Source organism: Monodelphis domestica, chromosome 7 (genome assembly GCF_027887165.1).
Source record: "Monodelphis domestica isolate mMonDom1 chromosome 7, mMonDom1.pri, whole genome shotgun sequence".
Classification (NCBI taxonomy): domain Eukaryota; kingdom Metazoa; phylum Chordata; class Mammalia; order Didelphimorphia; family Didelphidae; genus Monodelphis; species Monodelphis domestica.
This window is the reverse complement of record NC_077233.1, coordinates 126,389,941-126,412,346: the sequence shown is the minus strand read 5'-3', so window position 1 is coordinate 126,412,346 and position 22,406 is coordinate 126,389,941. Positions and strand designations below refer to the sequence as shown.

Below are 22,406 nucleotides of genomic sequence, written 5' to 3'. Positions count from 1 at the left end.
TTCAAGCTCCCCCTTTAAGTATTGTTTTCCCTATCAAAATGTAAGCTCCTTGAGGGAAGGTACTATTTTTTTTTTTGCTTGTATTTCTGTCCTCAGCATTTAGCACAATACCTGGCACATGGTAAGCAATTAATACATCATCATCATCATCATCATCATCATCATAACTAACATTTAGATAGTGCTTACTATGCACCAAGCATTGTGCTAAGGGCTTTACGATTACCTCATTTAATCCTTCAACAACCTTAGGTGAAAGGAACAATTACTATCTCCATTTTACAGATGAGGAACCTAAGTCAAACAGGAATTAAGCGACTTATCTAAGGACACACAGCTAGTAACCATCTGAGGCTGGATTTTTAGGTCAGACTTCTCAACTCCATGCTGGCACTCTGCTACACTACTTAGCTTCTCCTTAAATGATTGTTCTATCCAGCTACCTAGCCAGCTGCCTAACTATCTGCCTCCCTACCTATTTATCTATTTACTTATCTATCTACCTACCTACCTGTTTACACATCTACCTACCTACCTATTTATCTATTTACTTATCTAACTACCTACCTCTTTATCTCTCTACTTATCTATCTACCTACCTGTTTACCTATCTACTTATCTACCTACCTACCAATCTATATAGCCTCTATAATCCTCAGTTTTCTCATCTGCAAAATGAGAGAATTGTACTCAATGACCTTAAAGATCCCAGACAGTTCAAAATCTATTATTCTATGGATCCCAACTCTACAACTTACTATCCTTTACTACTTTGTAAAAAGGCATATAGATGGATAGAATGCCAGATCTGGAGTCAGAGAGAATCTTCTATGTGATTTTGAATCCAGCCTCAGATATTATACTAGCTGAGTGACCTTGGGCAAGTCACTGAATCTCATTTACTTCGGTTTCCTCATCTGTAAAATGAGTTAGAGAAGGAAATGACAAATCCCTCTAGTACCTTTGCCAACAAAATTCAAAATGAGCTCAGAAAAAAATCAAACGAGTGAATTAAAAAATACCTGAGATAAGACACCTCTCTGTATCTCAGTTTCCTTATTTGTTAAATAAAGGGGTTGGACTAAATGATCCATAAGATGCTTTTTAGCTTGAAGCCTCAAAAAGTGCTTCAGGTCACTCCTGAATATCTGCAGCACATCAAAATTGTGCAGTGACCTTCCTTCCCAATGGCTGACCCCTTGATCACAGCCCAAAACCCAGTATCTCAGTAGACATAATAGATCACAACTCTGAGCCACCTGGTATAATTGACACTTACCTCTTGCACCTCTAAAAAGAACCTTATAATGCTTTTCCAATCTCTTAGCCATATAATTAGCATTCAGTATAGCAATCTCTGTGGCATGCTTGAGGCCCCTGCTTCCCATCATCTGCAATGGAAGCAAAATGGTCACAGAACATCAAAGGCATCACCAAAGAATCCACATAAATTCCACCTCTATCTCCCTCCCCACAAAGGGAACTATCTCTATTCAGGCCACACTTAAAATAACCATAATAGCAGTTAGCATTGAATTTGGAGTGGGGGGGGGGGGCACAGCTAGTTGGCTCAGTGGATAGAGAGCCAACCTAGAGACAGGAGGTCCTGGGTTCAAATGTGACTTCAGATACTTCCTAGTTATGTGTCCCTGGGCAAGTCACTTAACTCCCATTGCCCTAACCTTTTCCACTCTTCCACCTTGGAACCAACTCATAGTATTGATTCTAAGATGGGGGGGGGGGGGGAAGAGTATTTTTAGGTTTGTGAAGTGTTTTACAAATATTGTCTCACAAAGTTAGTAGTTATAGAGATTAAGTCATAGATAGTCACAAAGTTATGGAGACTGAATCATAAAAATAATGGAATTATTATTACTGTATTACCTTTGAGGAAAGATTTGTTCATAAGCAATGAGAAGTTTATTATTATTTTTGAGGTGCAAGGATGAGTTATGTACACCTATACCATGTTGGTGAACATTTTTGAGATTGTGTGCCCATAGTGCAACTTCAAAGGGCCTGTGAGCCCCCTGCATTACCCTAGACAGCAGAGGGAGGAGATGCTCATATTGGGTGGCTAGACAGAGGGCCAGGTCATGCAAAAAATGTCCTTGGGCACTGTGGAGAGGGGGAACAGAGCAGCCCTCCCCCTGCTGTCGCAGAATCTGTGCCAGGCTTCACCAGCATGGATCTAGACCAACTTTGCAGGTTACTAAAGTTAGATTTTTTTTTTTAACGAGCTCTCCTGGTACATCAATGAAATCCTCCAATCTGATAAACATTCTTTCATGTGTAAGCAACGTCTCCTTAAAGGAAATTCATTGAATCTGGATCACCAATTGACCTGTTTTATCATCCTTTTGATTCTCTTTCCAGATTATCTGAGAGTACAGACAGTGCTCTGCATAGACTATGCTTCATAAATGCTACTGACTGATAAATAATTATCTCTAGATCACCCAGACACAGGATCACTCGTGATAAGTTACTAATTATAGGCCAGTACCTTCCAATACTAAAAGCAATTAAAATTTTGTAACTGCTGAGTTTATAGCAAAGCATATGATAAAAGTTAACTTTCATATGGGGGAAGGAAGACAAAAGAAGAGAGTGACAAGGGAAAGAGGGAGGGAAGAAGGAAACCAGCATTTGTTAAATATTCACCATATACCAGGCACTGTGCTAAGGAATTGGCAAGTACTATTAGATCCTTACAACAATTCTGGGTGGTAGGTGCTATTATTGTCCCCATTTTACTGAGGCAGGCAACAGTTAAGTCACTTGTCCAGGATAATTCAAACAATAATTTTCTAAGACCATATTTGAATTCAGGTCTTCCCTACTCTAGTGGATAGAGCACTAGGGTACCTAACTGCCTCTAAAAATGAATGAATCTCTGATTTCTCTCATATACAAGATTCCCAGATGAGGCGGCTCTCTTCATCTATTCATATTTTCAGAAAAAGAAGAGTTTTATCTTACTAAGACTCAGCGTAGGCTTCCACATACCATGAAGTCCTTTGGATAGTCTAATGATGACTATGGACCCCTTTTCAGAAGGTTTTAAAATGCAACATAAAAGGATTATACTTTTAAAAGCAAAACAAAATGCATAGGACTGCTAAACAAACAAATTACATTGAAATGCTGTTATTTTTCAAAGGAACTCATGGGCTATCGGTATAGGAGATAGAATGGGAGGAAGGGCTAGATATTATGAAGTTGATATTTAGTGCTTTCCAGCCCTCATTTTCAGTTTCCCTCTCTTGGTTCCTGGAGGCAGAGAGGCAAGCCTTTTTTTTTTTAAGGGGAAGGTGGATAAATGGAGATTATTGGGAAATTGAAATTATATAAAACACACCCAATAAAATCCTTTTTAAAAAAGAGTAGGAGTTGGTTAGTTAGCTAGATGCTAAAGATACAAGTTAATACCTCTAAATCGGGGAATACTTCAGCACTTTTCAGGGACCACCGACAATGATTTGTTTCAAATGAAAGGGTCTCACCAGAGTAAGAGAAAGAGCTCTGAACTTAAGATTCAGAAGTCTTGGGTTAAGTATTAGGACTCTGGACACTTACTGACTGGAATAAGGTACTCATTTAATCTGTAAAATGGGAAAGGGAGGTTTATAATTTTTATGCTATCTACCTCACAAGATTTTTGTGGGAAAGGTTCTTACAGAATAACAAGAAGCTATTTTTTCATCATCTGTTGGCAGAAGGTTGCATTAACTAACCAGTTAGTGAGGCAATGTAGTTAAAAGATTGCACAGGATGACTTATAAATAAAAAACAAATGTAATTCACAAGGGTTCCAATAAGCTCTTTCATTTTATTTTTTCAAACAAAAAAGGCAAAGTTCCTAGTCAGAGTTTAATTATTCAAGTGATTGCAGCTCCACATCTCTGGGGATACAAGGGGAATAAATTAAGGCAAAGAAAAAAATATAAAAACTTCTGCAGTACTTAATGGTCTTTTCATTATCATCTAAGCAAAGATTCTTAACCTGGGATCCGTGAATTTGTGGGTTCTAAAACTATTTTGATAACTATATTTAATAGAATTGATTTTTTAATACTATATAGTTTATTTTTGAGGCATTTAAGAACTTGATTTTAGAATGGGTTCATAGGTTTGACCAGACTGCCAAAGAGGGCCATGGTAAAAAAATGAGCAAAAACTTAGTCTAAAATAAGGTCTTCATGATAAGCAAGGCTACCTAAATTATTTTGCCCAAGGGATGCCATGAGAGTGAAAGGGACACAAGGTCACAAATTTAGATCTGGGAAAGAGATGTCAGAGGCAATCTAGTCTAGCACCCATAAACATACGTATTACTTAAAAATACCAAAACCACCACCAAAAACCCTTACTTTCTGTCTTAGTATTAGTTCAAAGACAAAACAATGGCAAGAGCTACACAATCAGAGTTGAGTGTCTTGCCCAGGCTCACACAGCTAGAAAGCAATATTACTTTAAAATGGCAAATAGGTGACATACATCTTATAAGAAAATAAACAGGGGATGCAATGCAGGGAGATGACAGAGAAGGGCATGAATCTTCCTCAACCTCCTAATACCCCCCCACAAACAACCAAAAATAATTCCACAGAATCAATGCTAAAAGAGGCAAAAACACACAGTAGTCAAGAGTGAAGCTAATATCCAGGTACAACTAGGGAAGAAGGTTTCTAAATTCAATGACCTCAGTCCTACCACCACAAACCCTGGAGACAGGAACAGAGCAAACTATGGAATCAATAAGGCAACCTCTAAGAGCAAGACTGTCAACATAACCTTCTTTACTGAGCCCTGGAGCTTACATCCAGTAGAATATCACTGGAATCAGCAGATGGAGGGCACTAGAAACAGCTATGTCTATGGTAGCATCAAACCCTAAAGGCAGGACTTCAAGCCTCACTCTTGACCGGTGAAGGAGTTTGGAGAACTAAGGAATGCAAATTGGATGCCTACTCTATTCCAGGCTCCAGAAGTGGGAGAGAAGAAGAGAGGAAGAAATACACTGTGATTGCTACCATAGGAGGAGGAAAACTATCTGCTTGCAGTTGCAGTGGCTCTAGTTGGGGCACCTAACATCAACAGTAGACTGGGGCTTGAAAGGGGAAACTGGGGATTACATCAGATCCTGGATCATAAAACTAGAATAACTAGGGCCCACAACAAAACAAACACAAAAAGTCCTGAAAATTGACCTAGCATCCCAAGTATTGATAGCTGCAAATTCAGAGGAAAATGAAGTTAAAATGTCTACTTCAAAAACAGCAAAGAAATATAATAAATGAAACAAGCTCAAAAAGAGCTTTTGGAAGAGGTTTTTTAAAAATAAAAAAAAAAACCTCCAAAACCAAATGAGAGGACTGGAGGAAAAGTTAGGAAGAAAATAAGAGTAATGCAAGAAAATCAAAAAAATTATGAAAGATCACCCAAATGGAAAAAGACACCCAGAAACTCAAAAAAGAAAATACTCAATTGGTCACTCTTTGCAGATGATATGATGGTATACTTAAAAGAATACTAGAGAATCAACTAAAAAACTAGTTGAAATAATTAATAACCTTTGTAAAGTTGCAGGATACAAAATAAATCCATATAAATCATCAGCATTTCTATATATTATCAAAAAAAGACCAGCAGTGAGAGTTAGAAGGAGAAATTCCATTTAAAAATCACTCTAAACAATATAAAATACCAGGGAATTTACTTGCCAAGGCAAACATGGGAATTATATGAATGCAATTACAAAATATTTTTCACATAAAGTCAGACCTAGATAATTGGGAAAATATTAATTGTTCATGGATAGGTCAAGCTAATATAATAAAAATTACAATTCTACTAAATTAATTTATTCAGTACCATACCAATCAAACTACCAAATAATTATTTCATAGAACTAGAAAAAAACAATTTAAAAATTCATCTGAAAGAATAAAAGAAGACTAACAAGGGAACTAATGAAAAAAAAAAGTGAAGGAAGGTGACCTAGCAATACCAGATCTCAAGCTATATTACAAAGTAGCAATCATCAAAACAATCTGATACTGGCTAAGAAGATCAGGGAAGTAGATTGGATACTCAATATAAAGAGGTAAATGACTTTAACAATCTAGTGTTTGATAAACTAAAAGATCCCAGCTTTGGGAATAAGAACTCACTATTTAACAAAAACTGCTAGAAAAATTGGAAAACATTCCAAGATAAAGTTAAAATAGATATATGATTTAGATATAAAGAGTAATACGATAACTAAATTAAGAGAAAGCCAAATAGTTTACCTGGTAGCTCTTTGGAGAAGGGAAGAACTTATGACTAAACATGCGATAGAGTATTATAAGATGTAAAATGAATAATTTTGATTATATTAAGTTTTTTTATTCTTTTGATTTGATTTGATTATTTTATTTTATTTTATTTTGATTATATTAAATATAAAAGGCTTTTGTACAAACAAAACTAATATAACCAATATTAAAAGGGAAACAACAAACTGAGAAAAAATTTTGTAACAAATTTCTCTGATGAAGGTCTAATTTCTTAAATTTATAGAGAACTAAGTAAAATTTGTAAGAATACAAGTCATTCTCTAATTGACAAATGGTCAGAGGATATAAACAAGCAATTTTCAGATGAAGAAATCAAAGGCATCAATAATCATATGAAAAAAATGTTCTAAATCTCTCTTGATTAGAGAAATACAAATGAAAACAATGCTGAGGTAGCACCTCACACCTATCAGATTGGCCAATATGGCAGTAAAGGAAAGTGGAAAACGTTGGAGGGAGGGGATATGGCAAAAATGGGATACTAATGTATTGTTTGTAGAGTTATCAACTGATCCAACTATTCTGGAAAGCAATTTGGAACTATGCCCAAAGGGCTATAAAATTGTGCATATCCTTTGAGTCTGTAATACCATTATTGGGTCTATATCCCAAGGAGATAATAAAAAAGAAGAAAGGACCTACTTGTAAAAAAATATTTAGAGCAGCACTTTTTGTAGTGGCAAAGAATTGGAAATTGAGGGTATGTCCATCAATTAAGGAATGGCTGAACAAATTGTGGTATATGTTGGTGATGGAATACTTATTATGCTATAAGAAATGATAAGCTCTTTTCATTAAAATCTGGAAATATCTGCAGGAACTGATTCAGGGCAAAATAAGCAGAACTTGTAGAACATTATACACAGTAGCAGCATTATTGTATAGTGATTATTTGGGAAAACTTGGCTGTTCACAAAAATGCCATAATCTGGGACAATTCGGAAAGGCATATGATGGGGAATGCTATCCATATCCCAAAAAAGAACTGTTGGAGTCATCTTTTGCATCAATGTATTTATGATTTTATTTTGGGGTTTGGGTTATTTATGAGTTTCTTTTTATAACAATGACCAATATGGAAGCATATCTTGCATGAAATAAAAATAAAATGTAAAAAAAACAACATAAAAAACAAACCTCCTAAAAGTGGACAAAGGGAAACTAATGGTTTCCCCAAATAAGAAATTATAAAGCAAAATCAAAAAAATAATAGAAGAGAATATCAAATATCTTATCACAAAAAAATTGGCCTGGAAAATAGATCAAAGAGAGACAGTTGGAAACATGGAAAGATATGACCCAAAAAAGAATTTAGACACCACCCTCCAAGAAATCATAAAGGAAAAGTGCCTATTAATGATAGAATTAGGGAATAAACTAGAAATTGAAAGCATCCACTGATCACCACCAAAAGATGTAAATGAAAGAAGATTCCAAGCTACATTCTGTACCTCCCAAATTAAGGAGAAAATATAACAAGCAACAACAATAAAATAAACAATTTAAATACCGTAGAGTGAAGTTGAGGGGTTCAGTCTTTCAGAATAGAGAGAAAGTGACTGGAGACCTCCTTTCTCAAAGTGGGGTTCAGGGGAGGCAAATGATGTTTAGGCTTGGCTCAGAGAGAGAAGAGGAGGTTTGAAGATTTCGCCCTTCTGCCTTCCCTCCCTATGACTCTGTGAGATCTATGACTGCTCTACCATATTTGCCTTGTCTTGTGGGAGAACTCAAAGCAGGGTTCAGGGGAGACAGATGATGTTTAGGGTTGGCTCAGAGAGGGGGTTTGAAGATTTTCCCTCTTCTACCTTCCCTCCTTAGCTAAGGCTGCTCTCCTAGATTCACTTTTGTCCCTCTTGTGCCCCCTCCACTACTTGAGACCAAAGGGTCTCCCCTTGATCTGTTCACTCACACTTGATTCACAACTTGGGGAAAAGATAACTATTTTAATGTCAATTAAATCAGGGTAATACAAAGAAATAACTGGCAGGGAAAGAATGGAAAAAGAAAGTGGGGGAAAAGGGCATACCTGTCTCTATCTAAAACCCTTTTCCCTCCCTCCTCGAGTTTGGGGGGAACTCAGGCTTTGGCGGCATGACCTCTCTGAGAGAAAGTCAGGTTGACTCACTCTGGGTTTGGCCCCCTTGGCCACAGTTCAGACCCAGGGCAATAGGAGCTGAGTTAAAGTCTGACAGAGATTCAGATTTTTCCTTCAATAGTTTTTTCCAATTGGGAAATGTTGAGGGAAAGGATTTCCAGTCTCAAGCAGGAAAAGGTTGATAATCCTCAGGAGAAAGTCTTATTCAACCTTCTATCTTTGGCTTCTCCTGACTGAGAGACCAACGCCCCTCCCAGCCAGAATCTTCTCCTCCAGATTCCAAACTCCTGGGGCCCCTCCCCCCATCAAGGTGATCAGTTCCACACACTCATTAGCCTGGCACTTTTTTCATGTGCCAGCATATGTGACAAGAGCTACTGTCAGAATAGCACAAGACTTAGCAGCCACAACATTAAAAGAATTCAAGGGGACAGCTGGGTGGCTCAGTGGATTTAGAGTCAGGGCCAGAGATGGGAGGTCATGGGTTCAAATCTGGCCTCAGATACTTCCCAGCTGTGTGACCCTGGGCAAGTCACTTAACCCCCAAGGCCTAGCCCTTACCCTGCAACTGCCTTAGAACCAATATCCAGTATTGATTCTAAGACAGAAGATAAGGGTTTAAAAAAAAAAAGAATACAAGACATGGAGCATAATATGTCATAGATCAAAAGAACTAGGCTTACAACCAAAAATTACATATCCAGAAAAACTGGATATAATTATAAAAGGAAAATTTATATCTCTGCTTATGTTAATAAAAAATAGAGTAAGAAAAGTTCAATGAATTGGTAATGAAATTTTTAAAAACTAGAAAAAGGATAAATCAAAATTCCTGAACTAAACACCAAATTAAATTAGAAATCCTAAGAATAGAAGGTGAGAGAACTAAAATTGAATGTAAGAAAACCATTGAATTAATAAATAAATCTGAAAGTTGATTTTATGAAAAAAATGAACAAAATTGATAAAATAAAGATAAACTGACTATGTTACCAATGAAGATGAAATTAAAGCAATTATTGGGACTTATTATATTGTTTGATTATATGAAAACAAATTTAACAATGAACAAGAAAATTATAAAAAATCAACTGAGTAGACTATCAGAGCAAGAAATAGAATACCTAAATAAACCTATTTTAGAAGAAGAAATTAGCCATAAATGAACTTTCTAAGAAAAAAAAGTATTAGGACCAGATGGATTTACAAGTGAATTCTACCATTTAAGGATAAATTAATTCCAATATTAATCACATTATTTCAAATAACAGATAAAGAAGGAGTTTTGCCAAATTAGTTTTATGAAACAAATATGGTACTAATACCTAAATCAGGAAGAGCAAAAACAGAGAAAGAAAACTAAGGGCCAATCTCATTCATGAATATGGATGCAAAAATCCTAAACAAAATACTAGCTAGGAGTCTACAATAATATGTCACAAAGATAATACATTGTGGCCAAACAGGATTTATACCAGGAAAGCAGGAATGTTAATATGAAAAATACTATCAGCATAATTGATAATATCAATAACAAAAGTAATTTTAAAAAACCAAAGGGTTATATCAATAGATGAACAAAGTTTGACAAAAAACAACACACTCATTCCTATTAAAATTACTAGAAAACATAGGTATAAATGGGTTTATTTTTCTAAAAATGATAGGAAGCATCAACTTAAAACTATCAGCAACTATTATCTGCAATGGGGAAGAGCTAAAAGACTTCAAAATGAGATCAGAAATGCAACAATGTTGACCATTATCACCAATATTATTTACTACAGTATTAGAAATGTTAGCCATTGCAATAAAAGAAAAAGAAATCGAAGGAATAAAAACAGACAAAGAAGTCATAAGACTATCCCTATTTGCTGATGACATGATGGTATATGTGGAAAATCCTAGAGATCCAGCTAAAAAGTTAGTTGAAACTATCAATAAATTTCAGCAAAATATAATGGACTTCTCTACTAACAGCAAGGACTTATGAGAAAGAATGCTATCTAAAGTCAGAGGAAGAACTATGGGAATAGAAACACAGAAGAAAAACAACTGCTTCATCACTAGGGTCAATGAGGATATAAATGGGGATATAGACTCTAAATCACACTAGTGCAAATATTTTTTTTTTCACTTTAAACATTATTTTATTTGGTCATTTCCAAACATTATTCATTGGAAACAAGGATCATTTTCTTTTCCTCCCCCCACCCCTTCCCACCACCTCTCCCATAGCTGACGCACGATTCCACTGGGTATCACATGTGTTCTTGGTTCGAACCCATTTCCATATTGTTGGAATTTGCACTACAGTGTTCATTTAGAGTCTCTCCTCAGTCGTATCCCCTTCCCCCCTGTAGTCAAGCAGTTGCTTTTCCTCGGTGTTTTTACTCCCATAGTTTATCCTCTGCTTGTGGGTAGTGTTTTCTAGATCCCTGCAGATTGTTCAGGGACATTGCATTGACCCTAATGGAGAAGTCCATTACCTTCGATTGTACCACAGTGTATCAGTCTCTGTGTATAACGTTTTCCTGATTCTGCTCCTTTCGCTCTACTAGTGCAAATATTAATGGTATAGAAATGGGTCTTGATCAATGACACATGTAAAATCCAGAGGAATTGTGTGTCAGCTATGGGGGGGGGGGGGGGAATAGGAGGGTTGGGGGAAGGCAGGGAAAGAACATGAATCTTGTAACCATGGGAAAATATTCTAAATTAAATAAAATTTTCAAAAAAAATAATTTTAGCAAAGTAGATTACAAAATAAATCCACATACACTAAAAGACTGTCTGCCCTTTGATTTAGCCATAGCACTGCTGGGTTTATACCCCAAAGAGGTAATAAGGAAAAAGACCTGTACAAGAATATTCATAGCTGCACTCTTTATGGTGGCAAAAAATTGGAAAATGAGAGGATGCCCTTCAATTGGGGAATGGCTGAACAAATTGTGGTATATGTTGGTGATGAAATACTATTGGCCTCCCTGACAATATCTTTTGTGACAGGGGGAGAGTGGGATGGAGCTTGGACAGTTGAGATGGGATTTATTATGTAGGAAGAAAGCAAGCAAGACCTTAAAAAAAATTAATGGTGTAACCTAATCTTTCTTAATTGGCATGGGAATGCATCCTAACTACAAGCATAGAGGCATATAGTTGACTCGACAATAATCATGACTCAGCCCAATATATAGACACAAATGGAAAACCAAAAAATAATGGGGCTGGAAGGTATGTGTGATGAGGAAGCATCTCTAGGGAAGTATCATCTCTAGAGAAGATTTCTGTAACCACCTCTTAACAATGTTATCCATATCTATTTATGGTTTCTCCAAGTCATTGGCATTCAAGGTCTTTCACAAACAAGCTTCAGAGGTCCCTGAGGTTTAGCTTTGTCATTAGATTTCCTTCTACCCACTACATGGAACAGTAGAAAGAGTGCTGGACTGTGGGTGAAAACATCTGGGTTTGAAGTTTGGCTCTACCATTTATTAGCTGCCTAACTTTGAACAAATTACTTCTTTCCAAGAGTCCCTCACATATAAAATAAGACAATTGCACTAGATGACTTCTAGGCTTCCTTCTAGCTCTAAATGTACAGTTGTGCTATCTACTACACCTCCACAACCCATTTTCCTCTTACCGTATCACATCTCAAATACTTTTCTCCATTTCCCAACCGTATTCCCCTTGCTGCCACAGGTCCTTTGGCACTGATACTTCTACCATTAGCCTGAGAATACTTAATAAGTGTTTATTTGATTGGATTACAAACCAAAAGACAAGAGCTTATATAACACCCAGGATACGCAAACGTTCCCAATTCACATTCCACTATCCCACTACCTACCTGTGTGCCCATGTATACATACACACACACACACACACTATTGACATGTGGATGTATTTCTCACCTTAATATATGCCCAAGAAATTGGCAAAATGGCGCTGGAGCCCCAGGGAGCAGAACTGACAGTACCCAAGGGGTGTCCATCTTTATCCAGTTTTGTTGGGATGACTGGATGGTTTGGTAGAAAGGGAGCAAGATGCTTCTTCCTAGAACATTTTTTAAAAACTTCACTTAAAAAAAATGCATAAAGAAATACAGCACTTTCTTTACATGGCTTACAGGGAGGAAAGAGATCATAGGGTCATAGATTTAAAGCTGGAAGGGACATCAGAGTCCCTCTAGCCCAACCCTTTCCTTTTATACATAAGGAAAACCACAACTCAAAATGTTAAATTACTTGTTCAGGCTCACACAGCTATTAATTGTTAGAATTACGATTTGAACCCATCTTTCTGACTCATAGACCATCCTTGTAACCACTAAAATATGCTGCCTCTAAGTTTAATAGTTAATACTAAAAATAGGTAGCACTTACTATGTGCCAAAAAAGATACTAAGTGCTTTACAAGTATTATCACATTTGATCCACTGAATAATAATCCACTGAATAAATAATAATAGGAATAGGAAATTAGAATAATAGGAAAAAGGTGCTATTACTATCATTTTACAGTTGAGGAAACTAGGGTAGACTTAAATGACTTGCCAGAGTCACACAGCTAGTAATTTTCTGGGGCCAGATTTGAACTCATGCCTTCTCCACTTTAGTCCCAGAGCTCAATTCAATGAGCCACCTAGATTATAGCTGAAGGTAAGGACTAGGAGCTTACTAACAAGTGGTGTATTTATACACAAATGTGTGAATGTAAGGAGAGGGAGAAGGAGGAAGGGAGAAGGAAGAAGGAGAGGGAAGAGAGGGTGAGGAAGAGGAAGAGGGAGAGGGAGGAACTGACAGACAAACAGACATTATATCATGCCATACTACAGTAACAAACCTTCATTCTTACATGTTTTAGCATATATTCTTCTGTATACCTGAACCCCCTCATTTTATAGATGAGGAAACTGATATCCAGAGACGGAAAGGGACTTGCTCAGGGTCACTCATACTATCTGAATAAATGAATGAAAACAGCATAGCCAGGGTTTGAACTAGATCCTTTCATTTCAAATCCAACAATCTTCCATTGCCAAATGGAATCCTGCCAAGAAACAGCACTGAGCAACCCTCCCACCCTTACCAAGCTTCTAAGTCCACACCTGGAACCTCATCAGAATGGGAATGGATCATCTTTTCCTCCCAAGCTGACTTCATTTTAGCTAGACTAGTGTATTTTCATGATCTCACTCCCCCACGTAGAAGAGTTGGGCTCTTTCATCTTAAGATAAATCATCTTAATTATCGGCCCAGAGCTAGATGAGTAAGGTGGTCAGTCATCCGCCCACTATCCCAGCAGCAGTATAGCACATTTCTGAAAAAATGAGCTAAATCTTCTTTTCAAAGCCTCCAGGAGATGGTCGTCTGCACCATTTTTCACACGAGTTCATTTCAATTTCACAGTCTGAGTGAGCTAACAATTAACAAGTATTTCTTGATGTTTGGTATGACTTTATACAGTATTTTGATTTTATTTCTATTAATGGTGTTCTTTCCTCCAAGCTTATCAAATATAGAGTAAGATTTTTGGTTGGGGAAAAATAAATTTATAGATCCAAATCATTGGTCAGTGTTGACTGTGGCTTTGGTAAAGAGGCTTCACTTAAGTTATGAAAGTCTCATAAGAGAAAAGGTGTCATCATTTTCAATAAGAAAAATGCTATACAAGGGCAGCTAGGTAGCTCAGTGGATTGAGAGCCAGATCTAGAGACAGGAGGTCCTAGGTTTAAATCTGGCCTCAGACACTTCCCAGCTGTGTGACCCTGGGCAAGTCACTTAACCCCATTGCCTAGCCCTTACCACTCTTCTGTCTTGGAGCGACTCCAAGACAGAAGGTAAGGGTTTTAAAAAAAAAAACTAAATGAGGGAGGAAAAGGATACAGACAATCCCCAAAGGAGGAATGCCACCCAGGCAGCTCTTTGCCATATTTCGTCCCTCCGTTCAGGTCCCAGAGCCATGCCCAGAAACTTACACACCAATGGGCCCCATCCCTGGCCCGCCGCCACCGTGCGGGATGCAGAACGTCTTGTGAAGGTTTAAGTGCGAGACATCAGAGCCAAAATCTCCCGGACGGCAGAGCCCCACCTGTTGGAAAGAAAGACACCAAGACACAATCACTGGAGGCAGAGAGGAAAACACCAGAGAGGACCGCCCCCCCCCCAATAAGCATCCCCCTCCCAAAAGGCTTAGATGCAAACGGCTGTGCCGTACATCGGAAGCTGTCCAGACACACTGGCCGATCGGCAGAAGCAAGTCGGTGTGGATCATGGTGCCCTCCTGACCCATCAAAGAAGGGAGAAACGGGGGGCTACACAGAGTGGTCAGAAGGAGTTTCTCCAATAAAGGCCCTTCCCTTGAGTCAGCACTTGACATTTCTGCCATCAGGGAGGGCCAGGGATGCTCCACAAGCAAGAGCAGGAGCCTGCTTAAGAATGGAATGGAGGATCGATGGAGAGGCAGAAGACAGATAGAAAGAAAGAGATGACTATAAATGGTTTACATACATGTGACATATGTTGATACAGGTTGTGCAATTGTTATCACTTATTCCAACTCTCTGTGACCCCATTGGTGTTTTTTTTTAAACCTTTACCTTCCATCTTGGAATCAATACTGTGTATTGGCTCCAAGGCAGAAGAGTGGTAAGGGCTAGGCAATGAGGGCTAAGTGACTTGCCCAAGGTCACACCATTTGGTGTTTTCTTTTAAAAATTAAAAAAAAAAAAAAGCCCTGACCTTCCATCAATGCTGTATATTGGTTCCAAGGCAGAAGAATGGTAAGGGCTAGGCAATGGGGGTCACGTGACTTGCCCAGGGTCACACCATTTGGCGTTTTCTTTGCAGAGGCACTAGAATGATTTGTCATTTCCTTCTCTAGCCCATTTTACAGATGGGAAAGCTGAGGCAAACAGGGATAAGGACCTTGCCCAGGCTCATATAACTACGAAGTGTCAGCGGTCAGATCTGATCTCAGGATGCTGTCTTCCTGACTCCGGATTGGTTGATATGCATTTCAAAGGCAGCCTGGTACAATGGCTATAGAGCTGGTCCCAAGGGCAGGAGGATCTGGATTCCGACCTCTCCTCTGACACACACTGGGTATGTGACCCAAGACAAGTCACTTAACCACTGTACCTGCCCCACAAGACCTTTCTAAGACTACAAAAGATTGCAGGAAAGGAGCTGACCTGCATTAGGAAAGAGAGTTTCCTCCTCTGGGGGTTTTCTATCAGTGAAATCACAGGTCCAGTCCCCATACCCTCCTATAGCTGATACCCAATTATATGCTCAAAGATTAGGTCTATGTGAAGGGGAAGGAGTGCCAATTTTCCCAAATGCCAGAAATTACCACCTCCTTATTGGGAATATGAGCCCAGAATATTCCTTTCAGGCCATCGAGCTTCCAGATTCAGTCTGATATGTTTCTGGAGGACATACACATTGGCTTACAATAGAGTTTTGTTTAACTCTATCAACCTTAGCATGCTGATAGTGTCTGTCGGATTTTTTTTCACAAAGATGTGAGAATCATTTGCCGTTTCCTTCTACAGTGGATTAAGGTAAACAGAGGTTAAGTTACTTACCCAGGGTCACACAGCTAGTGAGTGTCTGAGGTCAGATTTGAACTCAGATCTTCCTAACTCCAAATCCAGGATTCTATCCACTGAGCCATGGAGCTTCCTCTCTACACATTGGCTAGGAAAGCTTAATTAGGAGTCAACACCCCAAAGGTTAAACATCATAGATTTAAGGCTGCAAAGATCCCAGTAGGATCATAGAGTCTAGGCTCATGAGGATCCTCAGGGCATCTCATTATTACTGATGAGAACAACGAGAACCAGAGAAGGGAAGGGTGCCAAGATCATGGTGCCACTGGCATCTCACTCCTAGCAGGGTGCTACAATAGATGCTGAGGACACTGACTAACATCCCTTCCTGTAACAGTCTCCTATTAGGTCTTCTCATCCTTCACAAAACTATCTTTTTATGCACAAATTTCATCACGTCATTCAACTGAAAGACGTGCAGTTCCTTCCAGAATCCAGTTCAAACAATGTCATCCTGGCATTCAAGACCTTCAACAACCTCAAATTATCTGATCTAACCACCTCATTTTTAGGGTTGAGGAAAATTCTTGGAAAATAATTGACTTTCTAAGGTGTTTTGGTTTGGTAGAAAACAAAATGGGATTTAAACTCAGGGCATCTATATGTGTAAGGAAGAAAATGACATGGAAATAATAAACTGCCTCCGATAAGCTACAGCGATGATAATTCTCACTGCATCAGCCAAAATTCAATGCCAGTTCAAGTGATTTCGCCATCATTCCCATTTTGACATGGCAGAGGATGGCTACTAAGCTTCTATACATTCAAAGCAAGAGGCACAGAGTTAGGCATTCTGTTTCTAGGACAGCAAAGCGGGATGCTCTCCCCGTCTTGTACCTTTAAAAAGAGTCTGGAAGGCACAGAGACGAGGGGAATTATATGAGATGGCAAGCTCAGGATATTCAGGAGACTATTAAGCAGCTAAGGGTAGTCTCCCAATCCCCACTGGGTCTTATCAGCGGAGCATGTAACAAAGACCAAAGAATTCATCAGCACCACCGCCTAGGACACATCTATCCATCTCTACTTTACAGATGAACAAGCTGAACTGCTGAGAGGCTCAGAGATGGAGCCCCAATTCTCAGAGGAGTCAGCAGGCAGCTCAAAGCAGAATATTCGGGAAGAGATTCTATGAGCCCAGCCAACAAGAGGCTACCCCTGTAGAGCTCCATCACCATCTGCCAAACTTGCTGGAGAAAATCCATTCGGGGTTCCCTCCCCCAGGACTCCAACATGTGATGCCCTGCTGAAATGGGGAGCAGTGTATGAACCCAGATATAAAATACACAGGAAAAAAGATAATGTGATAGAATCTTTGAAATTGGGGGACCTGAGTTCAAATTCTGACTCATGGAAGTCACTTAAGGTATTTGGGGTCCCCATCTGCAAAAGGAAGGGTTATAGTAAACAATATCTAAGGGCTCTTTGAGGTCTAAATCTATGGGCTTCAACTTCTACATATTAGTATATGTTAAATCAGACGATGAAGAGAAGGAAAGTTTGATATTCTTTTTTGCCTTGAAGTTGCAGGTTTATCAGAGATGGCTCTGTTTATAGAGAAAAAAATGTTTGGGGACAGTTAGGTGGTTCAGTGGATTGAGAGTCAGGCCCATAGATGGGAGGTCCTGGGTTCAAATCTGGCCTCAGACACTTTCTAGCTGTGTGACCCTGGGCAAGTCACTTAACCCCCATTTCCTAGCCCTTACTTTAGAACCAATACACAATATTGATTCTAAGATGGAAGGTAAGGGTTTTTAAAGAAAAGAACAACTCTTTTACATTCATTCATTCATTCAAAATAAATTCATCAAATGCCAGCTGTGCTCGGAGTAATATACTAGATAGTGGAGAAGATACAAAATTAGATGCTACACATTCCCCATTAGACTGTCGGGTCCATCAGGGAAGAATTACCCCTTCCCTTCACAGTGACACTAAACAAAAATCATGAAAAATGCAAGATATTTCCAAGGTAAGCTCAAAACACAATTGGTGCTGGGGAACAGGAAAGGTTCCATGGAGGAGAGCTTTTAAAATGAATTCAGTAGCCAAAGCCAGGGATGAAAGACCATCCATGCACCCAATACAGCATTAATAAAGTCATGCTGTCTGGTCAGGGGCAGAGAGAATCAGACAGCAATATGAGATAAGACCTCAAGATTCAGGCTGTGGAGCAGCTGGGTGGTTCAGGGGATAGAGAGTCTGGCCGGGAGATGGGAGGTCCTGGGTTCAAACCTGGCCTCAGAGACCTCCTAACCATGTGACCCTGGGCAAGTCACATAACCTTAAATGTCCTTTTCATTCTACTTCCTAGGAACTTCTACTCAGTATTGATTCAAAGATGGAAGGTAAGGTTTTTTTTAAAAAAAGATAAAACTAGCGCTGTATAATATTACATATAGACTATTGCTGTCAACATTAATTTTCATGTCGTCACTCAATATTTGACAAGAAGGGCAACACATTTAAAAACTCCAAAGGTGAGATTTTTGTCTTTCAAGGATACTTTGATCAAGAATTCTCTTTATTGGCCTGGAATGCAATCAGTTTAGAATGTCAAAAAGTAATACTTAATATTGTGAAACAACAGATAAAGAACCAGACCTAGAGTTCTGAGGACCCAGATTCAAATCTAACCTCAGATTCTTCCTTGCAGTGTGACCCCAGGCAAGTCACTTAACCTCAATTGTCCAGCCCTTATCACTCACTCCTCTGCCTTAGAACCAATACTAAGACAGAAGGTAAGAGTTGTTTTGTTTTGTTTTTTAAGTCAGGCTGTGTTAGTTTGTGAAAGGACTTGAATACCAGGCAAAGTAATTGGAAATTAGGAGGTAATAGGCAGCCACTGAAGATGCCTTAGTGTGTAATTATCTGAAAATCCAAGGTTTAACAGCTTCTAAAGCAATTTTAGGAAGAGAAAATCACCAACACCCTGAATCAAAAAAGTGGATCATTTGGAGAAGGTGCCATAAGGAAGCCTGAGGAAACCACACACTACATCAAGAGATCCACAATGAACTTTGGGATATAATGAACTGAACAGAAGGGGGCTTAACCCATCACTTATGCTGAATGTAAACTCTTCTGCCAAAGGGGAGTGCCCTCAATTGGCTTTTTGTCAGTCTTTTTTTTGTTTTCTTTCTCCTTTTTTCTTTTCTTTTTCCTCTTATTCCCCAAATTGTTGTAATTCCCCCTATGTAAAGTACAATAATTTATATACCTCTACAAAGAGATCTTTAGAGATATAAGCTACATATGTGGAATGATGCATCGAGGAGACCTTTTCTGTTAATCTCCCAGAAACTCCAGTGACAAGATGTTAACACCCTGGTCTCTAAAGAATCAAAGTGGGGAATTGTGTGAGGAAAGTTTTCCCCTTCCCCGCACTTCTGGGCAACACAGCCAGCGAGCATCTGCAGGAGTCTTGAGTTTGTCTGCATGCTTGATCCCAGATCTGATCCTGAACTTGAACCGGAAATGAAAGGAGAGGATAAAAAGCAACAGTCCAGGAAGTGGGGGCTCTCCATCCTACATGAAGGCACTGGGGGAGCTGCTCCAGTGTCCAGGCTGAGACCACCCACGTAACTAGCAAGAATAGGCTTTTTTCTCTCTATCTCGACGCCTTTAACTAATAACATTTTATGAAAAATAAGGACCAGAGCCCTAAATTTATTTCTTACATTAGAATAATCTGATCGTCAAACCAGTTCTAGGTACAAAAAGAGATTGTTCATGGATACAAAAATAAAGCAATGAATAAACTATTAGAGTATAAACAAGGTGAAAAAGCTGCACAATTGCAATAACTAATCTTGGCCCCAGAAAACAGAAGGCAACTCTGTCCTTTTCTTGAAGAGGCAGGGGACAGTCGATACAAAATGTTGTATACACTGTCAGATATGTGTAGGGTATTAATCAGCGTGGCTCAACTGTTTTTCCCTTGTTAAGAGGGAAGAATTACTTGCTAGGAGCTTAAGGTAGGAATATTTCAGAACAATGATTATATTAAAAACAAAAGCATCAATTTTAAGGAAAGAAATAATGTTCTGACAACAGTATGGAGAACGAACTGGAAAGAAGAGAGAATAGAAGATCCTTTAGGGGGCTTTTGAAATTGATGAAGCTGATGGTGATGAGAATATGTACCAATATGATGGCAAAAAGAATAAAAAGGAAGGGATAAGCCATCCCACCTGAGCATTCATGTTTGCTCCATCCAGGTAAACTTGGCCTCCATGTTGGTGGATGAGGTCACACACATCACTAATATTCTCCTCAAATACCCCATTGGTGGATGGGTAAGTGATCATGATGGCTGCCAGGTTCTCTTTATGCTTATCTACCTGTAGGACAGAAAGGTAAAGGGAGATAAACCATTTGCATCTTTTAAATAGAAAGAAAAATGAAATTATGGAATTTGGAATCTGGAAGATGATCTAGTCCAAATTCTTTATTTTACAGATGGGGAAACAAGTCTAGAATGATGGGGGGGGGGGGGGAGATGTCGGGGGTCACCCAGAGAAGTAAAAACAGAGATGGGAATAGGAAGTTCATCTCAGCTTCAAACGTGACACCCTTTTTAACTATACTTAGGCCAAGTCGGTGGGACAGTGAATTAGCCACTGTGCTTGGAATCATGAAGCTCCAATTTCAATTCTGGCCTCAGAATTCTGCTAGCTATGTGACCTTGGGCAAGTCATTTAAGTTCTGTCTGTATTTCCTCATCTATAAGGTAAGGATAAAAATAGCACCTACTTCTTTGGGGTTGTTATGAGGATAAAATGAGATAATATTTGCAAAATGCTTTATGAATCTAAAAGAACTGTATAAAAACTAGCTAATATTGTTATGACACATTTTGGACTTTTTATTCCTTTTTTTCTAAAACTTTCATCTTCTGTTTTAGAATCGATACTAAACCTTCTTTCTGCTGTGGAACTGATACTTAGTATCTATTCTAAGATAGAAAGTCAGGGTCAAAATATATGTGTTTTATATTTTTTAAATATTGACACTTTGAGGGGCAGCTGGGTAGCTCAGCAGATTGAGACCCAGGCCTAGAGATAGGAGGTCCTGGGTTCAAATCTGGCCTCAGACACTTTGCAGCTGTGTGACCCTGGGCAAGTCACTTAACCCCTATTGCCTAGCTCTTACCATTCTTCTGCCTTGGAACCAATACATAGTATTGATTCCAAGACAGAAGATAAGGGTTTAATTTTTTTTTTTACACTATCGGTGATCCAAGTCAGAAAAGCAGTAAGGGCTAGGCAATTAGAGTTAAGTGACTTGCCCAGGTCACACACCTAGAAAGTGTATGAGAGCACATTTGAACTCAGAACCTTCCATCTTCAGGACTGGCTCTCCATCCATTTAAGACCTTTTTAGGTCTTAAAATTGCCTGAAATCACAGGAGTTCAGGGACCTCTTCGCTGTAATTAACCCCCATGAAGCCACCCTAATGAAAAATAAAAACACCTGTTCTAACTAGTGCTTCACAGCCTAAGTGAAAGAGGGTGAACACAAATCTCTCTAAAACAGTTTGTCTTTTAATGGTTTCATGGCATCATGGAAATAAGCACAGAACCACTCAAGAGACCTAAATGTGAATCCTGGCCCTGATATTTAATACCAATGAGGCTACGACTGGCAAATCCTTTTACCCAAGCTCCGAGCCCTCTTTGAAAAGCACAGATAATCAAATACTTGTTATAAGAGTCCCTTTTAAACCTCTAAATGTCTTTAGCAACTCTCTAAGCCTATAAGGGCACTTGGTTAGTCATTAGCATTTATTAAACATCTAGTAATGTGACAAGCACTCTACTAAGTCCTAGGGGTACAAAGAAAGGCAAAAGATGATCCCTAGCATAGAACAGGTACCTTCAGCATAGGTAGAGTGTTTCCTCACTGAGCGTTCCCTTATTAAGCAAAGGAACCATAAGTCCCATTTTAAAAATAATGATCTAATTATTATTATTATTGGTCTCTCAATCTTCCATTTTCCATTATTTGGGTGTAGTGAATCTAGCACCCTCTTCTCCATCTTCACCCTCTTATGTATTTCCTTCCCTTCTTTATTTGATGAGAAAGATGAAGTCTGCCCCTACCTCCTGATAAAGCACAGATACAGAGAAAAGCAATGAGGTTTTGTCAAAATGATAGATAGGGGATAATTAAGTAGGGGTCAAAAAAAATCAACCCAAAGAAATTATGTCATATATTTTATGAGCTTATAAAAATGTACCCAAAGGCAGGGAACCTTCATCAGAGAGATGGAAGGAAGGAAGGAAGGAAGAAGGGAGGGAGGGAAGGAAGGAAGGAAGGAAGGAAGGAAGGAAGGAAGGAAGGAAGG

General features: G+C 38.7%; 1 protein-coding gene across 1 annotated transcript in view; it reads right to left on the bottom strand.

The window, feature by feature from the left end:
- The window catches only part of GLDC (glycine decarboxylase), a 118,805-nt gene that overhangs the window by 17,236 nt on the left and 79,163 nt on the right, over window positions 1-22,406 (bottom strand). The window contains exons 18-21 of the mRNA XM_001371698.4: window positions 20,251-20,400; window positions 14,423-14,535; window positions 12,357-12,498; window positions 1,280-1,391 (exon numbers count right to left, since the gene is read on the bottom strand). Of these exons, the coding sequence (XP_001371735.2) occupies window positions 1,280-1,391; window positions 12,357-12,498; window positions 14,423-14,535; window positions 20,251-20,400 (517 nt within the window). The remainder of the gene's footprint in view (window positions 1-1,279; window positions 1,392-12,356; window positions 12,499-14,422; window positions 14,536-20,250; window positions 20,401-22,406) is intronic.